The 9,900-nt window shown below is 34.2% G+C and overlaps 1 protein-coding gene across 1 annotated transcript; it reads left to right on the top strand.

Annotated features, from left to right (window-relative positions):
• The first annotated feature begins 2,056 nt into the window (after positions 1 to 2,056).
• LOC132304974 (uncharacterized) lies at positions 2,057 to 9,312 on the top strand. Its single transcript, XM_059802668.1, has 3 exons — positions 2,057 to 2,230; positions 8,287 to 8,551; positions 8,681 to 9,312. The coding sequence occupies exons 1-3, from the start codon at positions 2,057 to 2,059 to the stop codon at positions 9,310 to 9,312; spliced, it is 1,071 nt and encodes a 356-aa protein (XP_059658651.1).
• The last annotated feature ends 588 nt before the right edge of the window (positions 9,313 to 9,900 follow it).

Genomic DNA, 9,900 nt, shown 5'->3' with positions numbered 1-9,900 from the left:
CTGAACGGCGGGCAAGGCGGTGACGGCAATGGGTTGACGCAATGGTGCAAAGAAGTGCGATATATATGGTCGACGGATCTGGCAGGTGGTGCAACGGCTATGATGGAGCTATGACAGGATACCCACTGATCCCAACAATAGATTCCTTGGCTTATCCAAACACTCCTCAGACAACATCTACCACTACAATCCCAACCACAAATTCCTCAGCTTCATCGTCCCTTCCAGTCAAGATGGGGTAAACTGCAAAAAAATATATAGTTCAGGGGGGTTTCTTGCACATACTCCAATAGTTCAGGGGGGTTTTTTGCAACTTTTATAGTTTAAGGGGGTTTCTTGCACATACCCTAATAGTTCAGGGGGTTTTTTGTAACTTTTATAGTTCAGGGGGGTTTCTTGCACATACCCCAATAGTTCAGGCGGGTTTAATGCACTTTACCCTAATATATATTCAAAATTCACAATACCATAAATTTAACCTCCTAAAAAACAAAAATAGACAAATAGATTAAAGTAAAATTTCAATATTCTTCATTCATTGCCTAGGTTCAACATTCTTCATACATCACCTAAAAGTCATAAGTTCTAATAAGAAAAAATAAACCTACCTTGACCTAACGATAGAGGCAAGTAAGTGTTAACCAGCCGCCAGACTTCTTCGACTTTCGAACGGTGATAGAGTCTACAATAAGAACGACGTTATTTAGTTAACAAGGATAAGGGAAGTTGTTATTAAAGATAAATCCAATCTTTAATAAACTCAACCAACTATATCAACAAGAAACCATAAATATGAGACAACTCGGGAATAAGATATACACAAAAAATCCTACTTGAACTATTACGATAGCAATTCTTTCTCTAGATACCCCCACTAACTTGATCGTCGGAGGGTCTATGATCGGCACCACACTAGTGTTTGACTTAACCGTCTTTGTTTTGCAGGAAACGGTGTCATACCAGATCGCGGTGAATTTCAACCCCAACAACTTACGCCGTCTGTGGGAACGACGATTTCCTTAAATATTGTTCAGTTGGGTATATGCATTTGCGGTTCGGTATGGTTACCGAAGGAACATCGTTGCAAGGATCTAGTCAAGGTGAACACCTAGACGTCCCAAACGACCAGGAACGGCTTGCAGCGTTGGAACTACAGGTCCAAACTCTGAATCAGGGTATGGACCAGTTAATCCAGCAAAATGCAGCACTCCTGCAACATCTTGTTCCACCGGTTCAACAGAACTTGCCACGACAAGATCTCTCGAATCCAAACGGAGGTAATGGGAATCTTGAGGAGCAGGATAATCATCCTTCCTGAAGTGAGACTGAAGTGGAACAAAGCCAGGTGGGGAACCGACATAGAGAGGTGATCCACCCGTCTCTTCTATCCCGACCCCATGAAGACATAACAGTCATTGAAAAGACAGAGGAGTTTTTCCATTTTGACCTAGAGATGCAGGATCTCAAGGCGAAGATGGAGGATGTGATGCAGACCATGAAGGGGAAAGGTACTACAGACATAGATGGTTTGGTGCAGAAGACCAACTTGTCGTTCAGCCCCTCGGTTATGAAATGTCCCTTGCCGAGAAAATTTAAGATGCCCTCAACTGAAAGTTTTGACGGAACTAGAGATCCCCTTGACCACTTGGAGACTTTTCAAGCGCTTATGCATCTGCATGCGATACTGGATGAGATCATGTGCAGGGCCTTCCCAACGACCCTCAAAGGATCAGCACGGGTATAGTTCAACAAGCTGAAGCCAGGGACCATCAAAACCTTTGAAGAATTGAGTAAGCACTTTGTAGGCCATTTCATTGCTAGCCAGAGGCATAAAAGCCCGGCTACCTACTTTCTCACGGTGAAGCAGCAGAAGGAAGAGTCACTACGAGACTACATTGGTCGTTTTAACACGGAGATGCTGCAGATGGAGGAAGCGAATGACAAGGTGGCCCTGACCACCTTTATGGGAGGACGCTAAACCTCGAGATTCCTCTTCTCTTTATCAAAGGAACCCCCTGCCAACATAGCCGAGTTATTGGTTCGAGCTCAAAAACACATGAATGCTGAAGATACCATGACTGTGAGAAAGGGAAAAGAAGGGGATGATAAGAAGGCAGACAAGAAAAGGCCAGCCTTGACAACTAAAGATGAAAAGGAAACTAAGTATAAGAAACCCATGGCCAACCAGAATGAAAGGATGTCTCGTTATAAGAGTGTGGAGAGGTATGCTGTAATACCCCGATATTTTTAAAGGATTAATTAATTAGGACTAATTACTTTATTTTATTCTTCAATGATTTATTTTATTTTATTGAGTGCTAGATTAATTATCTTATTTTAATTAAGTTATATTTCGTGATTATGTATGATGATTGATTGTTTGTGTGGTTGATTATTGATTGAATTATTAGTGTGTTGATTTTATTGGTATTGTGTGACTTAGTTGTAAATTCTTGTTTGTTTATGTACTTCATGTAATTAGTTATTTTAATTTCAGTATTTAATTAATTATCTTATTTATTTAAATTAATTGGATTGGGTTTAAGGAAAGTTGGACCAAAAGACGTGGTCTTGGGCTTGTATGAAACCTTATTAGGATATTTAATGAAGGCCCGTGGTTATTTAATTATTTAAATGATCACTTTTTGTATTAATTATAAATATATATATATATATATATATAATTAATTAATAATTGTTATGGAATATATATATAGATATATATTTATTGATATATATATGTATATATGATTTAATTAACTAATGGGTTAATTATGGAAGGAATATATATTTATATATATATATATATGTAATATAATATATGTTTATAGATATAAATTATTTAAAGGTTATAATTTTAATTCATAATACAAGTTGGAATAGGATTTGGAATTTAATGTGTATAAAAATACACATAAAGCTTTAGGGTTAAAGGTTTTACACGTTAGAAAAATAAAATAGACAGAGAGAGAGGAAGAAGAAGGGCTGACAATGAGGAGGTCGGATCTGAAAAGGAGGACGTCGGAATTGGAAGAGATAATTAAAGCTTGAAGCGTCGGTTTCGTTTCGAAACCTTCAGGCGAGTTCTTCTCTAACTTTCCTCTTAGAACTCATAAAGATTTCATGTTAAGTATCAAAATTTAAGGTTAAATTTATTGATTAAATGATGGTTAGAACGGAATATTTAAAATATGAATTATTATATTTTATTTTTTGGAATTTTATTAGTTTTCTTCAGCGGTTTATTTATTCTTTATTATTCTTCTTTGTATTTTGTGCTTGTTAAATACTTAAATTGTTTTGATATCCCTTGATTTTGTGCGCGGACTTGATCAATCCGTGTTCCAAAATTAGGGGGTATCACAGTTGGTATCAGAGCACTCCAGGTTCAAGTGTCCCTAGGGTGTCTTTCGTTGTGTGACTTCCGCGTTGTGTACTCTTTTACTTAGAGCTTAAGTTTAGGATTCTTTGTATTCTAAATTTGGTCTGTTAGTGCGTCCTATAGTTAAATCGTTTAGTCTTATCTACAAACGGTAGGACATCGATTTGGAAGGTATTTGAGGAGGCAAGAGCGTAGGTGCCAGTATTGTTTGCTAAATCAGTGAGACAATATTTATTGTAGAAACTGATTGAATGACATAGACTACGAATATCGATAGTTTACGTTTACATAGTAAACACAGATGTGAGATAGTGTAGATAACTGAATGGTGGGAAGTTATTACTTCTACACTCAGTATTTTTCAGGGAGAATAAATGTAATTGCAGAATTGGGTTTTAAGTTCTGTTTTGAGGATTGGGGTGTTCCAAGGTTATTTAGATCAAATTAGGTGATTTACATGGTTGAAATAAACTGGTTAAAATTTCATAATGCATAATATACATTAATATGCTAAGGACTTGAACAATTTGAAATTTTAATTAATTTGTGGTGAATGGAGGATTTTGTTGCTTAATGTTATTTCAATGTATATTTACGTGATTTTAATCATGTATTGGCATATAATATAATCATGTATTTGTCGGATTCTTGTTATCTTTACTTCTGGCTTATTTGATGTATAATTATATATGTTGCATCAATTATGAATTTTATGGATTTATGCACCATTAAAATAATATGGTTGTATTTTAGGGACGGATTAACGGAAAAGTTAAGTCCTACTTATTTGTGTATTTTAGGGATGGATTAACGGAATAGTTAAGTCCTACCTATTTATTTATGGATTGTATGGTTTAATGCACCGGTATGAGACGGTGGCATTTCAGGGACGGATTAACCAAAGAAGTTAAGTCCTACCTATATATTTATAAGGGAACGGATTAACCATAGAGTTAAGTCCTACTTATTCGTGTCAGGTCAACGGAATAGTTGGATGGCATGCCATTGAAATAATATGGTTGGATAGTTTACTTTTATGTTTGGATATAATGGATTATATAGTTATGTGCCACGATATGAGCTTGAGTCTTAGGATCAGTGGTTAGGATGGAGGCGTATATTGCCGATTAAGATGGGTAGCTGGATTTAAGGATATGTGGGCTCTGGTAGAAGGACTCGTGACCACCTTTGTGTACGTTTTACATGAGATACCCACTATCCGGTTGAGACTGCTTTAATCCAGTGAGAGTCTCTAGTGTGTATTTATATTTATCAATTATATAAATATGGAATTAGCTAATTACGAGATGTGTCTGCTAGTTATGAATATGTGTGGATGGGTTAATTTCCACACGGATAAAAGGAATAATGAAATTTGAAATTAAATAATCAAAGTTTTTATTTCATGGATTCGTGAATTCCGAGGACAGAATTCCTTTTGTTAGGGGGGAAGAATGTAATACCCCGATATTTTTAAAGGATTAATTAATTAGGACTAATTACTTTATTTTATTCTTCAATGATTTATTTTATTTTATTGAGTGCTAGATTAATTATCTTATTTTAATTAAGTTATATTTCGTGATTATGTATGATGATTGATTGTTTGTGTGGTTGATTATTGATTGAATTATTAGTGTGTTGATTTTATTGGTATTGTGTGACTTAGTTGTAAATTCTTGTTTGTTTATGTACTTCATGTAATTAGTTATTTTAATTTCAGTATTTAATTAATTATCTTATTTATTTAAATTAATTGGATTGGGTTTAAGGAAAGTTGGACCAAAAGACGTGGTCTTGGGCTTGTATGAAACCTTATTAGGATATTTAATGAAGGCCCGTGGTTATTTAATTATTTAAATGATCACTTTTTGTATTAATTATAAATATATATATATATATATATATATAATTAATTAATAATTGTTATGGAATATATATATAGATATATATTTATTGATATATATATGTATATATGATTTAATTAACTAATGGGTTAATTATGGAAGGAATATATATTTATATATATATATATGTAATATAATATATGTTTATAGATATAAATTATTTAAAGGTTATAATTTTAATTCATAATACAAGCTGGAATAGGATTTGGAATTTAATGTGTATAAAATACACATAAAGCTTTAGGGTTAAAGGTTTTACACGTTAGAAAAATAAAATAGACAGAGAGAGAGGAAGAAGAAGGGCTGACAATGAGGAGGTCGGATCTGAAAAGGAGGACGTCGGAATTGGAAGAGATAATTAAAGCTTGAAGCGTCGGTTTCGTTTCGAAACCTTCAGGCGAGTTCTTCTCTAACTTTCCTCTTAGAACTCATAAGGATTTCATGTTAAGTATCAAAATTTAAGGTTAAATTTATTGATTAAATGATGGTTAGAACGGAATATTTAAAATATGAATTATTATATTTTATTTTTTAGAATTTTGGATTTTTATTGTTGTATATATGTGTTGTATATTTTGTTTACATCAATCAATAGGCTAGATCTAGACCCAAGAGGGTTAATTAGTGTTTCTAGAATTTATGGGAATTTTCTGTAATTTTCTGGAATTTTTCTGGTATTTTTCTATTTTTTTAAAGGAATTTATTAGATTTATTTTCTTTATTTATTTGAAATATATATATATACCCTATTTATATATTTTATATATACGGCTTATGTATCGGCGTATGAACAAGGTATCATAATCCTATGTGGCGCGGCATACAGTAAGTTGGTGGGTAAACTGATCTGGGCCATTGAGTTGGAGTTGATGATTGGAGGATGATTTGGTGTGTTGCGGTTCCATAGAGACTCAGTGCACCACATAAAGGGATCCTAGATTAGATCTGATCAAAGGAATAGGATCTGGTGCGGTGCGCACCATCAGAGTTGATGCACCAGTGAATCATAGTACGCCACGTGTCATACTTTAATCCAGTGCGGTTGCGTTCACAGTAACCATTGAGCTCAACATATTATTATTCCTGTTTTGTTATTCAAACTTGAAACAGTTATAACTTAATCATTTTAAATCGAAATTGGGTCATTCTTGAGCTCAAATTCAAGGATTTTTCGTCCTCTTTCCAATGGTACTAATTTCATTATCAGATTCTCATCCTAATAAGAGATATTTACGTTTTAGTGAGACGGTGTCGGAAAACTATTTAAACCGGTATGGAGTATTTAGGGGAAACTATTTCTGACATATTTAGTAGCATTAATTTGTGTAAATATAATAAATTAATAATTTATTATGGAGGGAAGTGTGTGTGGGTATATATATATATATATATATATATATATATATATATATATATATATATATATATATATTTATATATGCGTATATAGTTTAATTCGTTTATGAGTTGTATAGAAGGATGAATATATGTATATATATATATATATATATATACATATATGTATATTGATTTTTTAAAAAAATTAAGGATTATTAAGGAAGGTGTTAAACACACATATATATATTAAATAATATATGTGTAGGTATATATATAAATATATATCATTTAAAATGATTAATATTATCATTCTTATTTGTTGTATCTTGATAGGTTGATTATTAAATCAATAATGTGCGTATAATATGCATGAGATAGTTATGTATGATTTAGCGTATTGTTAAGTTTCAAGTGATTCATGGTTAAGATGTAGGCATGGATGAATTGCCAAAGGATTAAAAATATTACATAAATATTTGTATGAATATAATACATACATGGGACGCATGGATGAATTGCTAATTAAATGTATGAATAAATATACCTGTGGAGGCATGGTTGAATTGCCAATGTATAAATATATATACATGGAGGTATGGTTGAATTGCCAATGTATAAATATATATACTTGTGGAAGCATGGTTGAATTGCCAATATATAAATAAAAATATTTGTAACGGCATGGTTGATTTGCCAAAGCATAATTACGTTATTATGTGTTAGATGATTAAAATATCATCTATGGTTGTTGTATGTATGGATTGGATTAGGGTTAGATATTCTTAAATGAGAATAGTTTAGTACTTACTGGTTAGTGTATTATTTTACATTAGTAAAATAATATTGGGGAAGACGTGGATGATTTGTCAAAACTTGGGTTTTGGATATGTGATTTAAACAATTAAAATCATTATCGGGTTGGGATTAAATAGAGTATTTCTTTTATTATAATTTGTTGTTTAAATGATTAAACAACTGACTAGGATGGGATTAAGGTCAAAGGAGTTTTTATAAAATGAAATGGTAGATTGGTCTAGGTATGAATATTATTTTAATAATTATTTAATAGGTATGGAAATTTAATAAACCTATTAATGGATGTGATTAGTATAGTATATATAATTATATATAGACATGTATATCGTGCTTTATTAAAGTTAAAACTTTATTAGGTTTGGTTTTGATCAGAGATGATCTGCTTATTAGTTTTCAGAGGCCTGGTAGAGTGAACTTGCTCGTAGGGTTTAACCCACGATTTATTTTTCAGGTTATTAGAGGTTCCAGTCTCGAGGTTGAGGATCCGCATCTGGGAGACTGTCATTCGTCTATTCATCTTGTGTACTTTTAAATAGTATTGGATTATTGGATAATGTTTTAAGGGGTCCTTGAGTTATGGGATTTCCGAATTGTAATTGTTGGAGAATCATTAAGTAATATTTATTTATTAGTTTTCTTCAGCGGTTTATTTATTCTTTATTATTCTTCTTTGTATTTTGTGCTTGTTAAATACTTAAATTGTTTTGATATCCCTTGATTTTGTGCGCGGACTTGATCAATCCGTGTTCCAAAATTAGGGGTATCACATATGCAAATTACACTCCTTTAAATATGCCAATAGATCAAGTTTTCCTGCAAATCTAAGATGAACCATATCTGAAGTGGCCACCAAAGTTGAAGTCGGATCTGACGAGAAGACCTCGTGATAAGTACTGTAGGCTCTACAAAGACCATGGGCACGCCACAGAGGATTGCTTCGACCTTAAGGATCAGATTGAGAGTTTGATCCGAAAGGGACACATACGAAAGTTCACTGTAGGGAATGACAAAACCGACACTAATCCACCAAGAGCAGGTCGAGATAACCGCCCCCCTGATCAGCAACCAATGGGAGAAATCAGGCTCATAGCCGGGGAATGTGCAAGAGGTAGGGAATCAAGCTCAGCGCGTAAGACCCATGCCAGGAGAATGCGAAGCTAATCTAAGGTGTGCGAAGTTGGAGTACAGATTCAACATCGAAAAATACCTCGTCTAGGTGCCTGTTATCACATTTTAGATGAAGATATTAAGGACGTGCAACAACCCCATGACAACCCTTTCGTTGTCACCATGATGATCGCTAACTATAGTATTCGACGGATCTTGGTTGATAATAGAAGTTCGGCTGATATCATTTTCCTTGATGTATTTGACAAAATAAAGATTGGTAAGGAGAAACTCAGACCTACTAGGTCACCATTGGTGGGATTCTTGGTAGATAATGTCTATCCTTTAGGAGCGGTCATTCTTCCAGTCACTATAGGAACCAGCCCAAAACAAGTTACTGTCATGGTAGACTTCCTGGTGGTGGATTGTCCATCTGCTTATAACATCATCCTAGGAAGGACGACTTTAAACTCGATGAGGGCCATCACTTCGACTTATCACCTCTTGATGCGCTTCCCCATAGAACATAGCGTAGGCGAACTAAGAGGAGACCATACCACTGCTAGAGAATGCTATGTTACATCTCTCAAAGAAAAGAAGCAACAAAAGGCCTTGATTGTTGAAGAAATTGAAGAAAAAGAGCGAGACCGAGCCAAACTAATTAAGGACTTGGTGGAGATATGCCTAAATGACAATGACGTAACAAAAAAAGTGAGTATAGGGTCTCTGCTCCCCTCAGATCTCACGAATGTTCTTGTATAATTCATCAGACATAATCAAGATGTGTTCGCATGGTCACATGAAAACATGCCTGGTATTAATCCAGCTACAATCGAGCATCGATTAAACACGGATCCCACATTCAAACCTGTCAGGAAAAAACGAAGAACATTTGTTACAAAGAAGAACATGGCTATATCAGAAGAGGTGAACAAGCTTCTGAAAGCTAATTTTATCCAAGAGGTTAATTACCCTGACTAGTTGGCCAATATTGTTTTAGTAAAAAGGCCAATGGAAAGTGGAGGTTGTGCGTAGATTTTACCAATTTAAATAAGGCGTGCCCCAAAGACAGCTTCCCTCTGCCAAGAATCGACATGTTGGTAGAAGGAATGGCTGGCCATGAATTGCTCAGTTTCATGGATGCGTATTCAGGGTATAACCAAATCTCATTGCATCCATCAGACAGAGAGAAGACATCTTTCATCACGGACAGAGGTGTATATTGCTACAAGGTGATGTCTTTTGGGCTCAAAAATGCTGGTGCAATATACCAGCGGCTAGTCAACTTGATGTTTAAAAACCAAATCGGAAGGAATATGGAAGTATATATGGCTAACATACTCGTAAAAA

Source organism: Cornus florida, unplaced genomic scaffold (genome assembly GCF_030987335.1).
Source record: "Cornus florida cultivar Cherokee Brave unplaced genomic scaffold, ASM3098733v1 CherokeeBrave_3.0.0_Hap2_Chr04, whole genome shotgun sequence".
In the NCBI taxonomy this organism is placed as follows: Eukaryota; Viridiplantae; Streptophyta; class Magnoliopsida; order Cornales; family Cornaceae; genus Cornus; species Cornus florida.
Note: the sequence above shows the minus strand (reverse complement) of the source record. Positions and strands in the feature narration are given on the sequence as shown.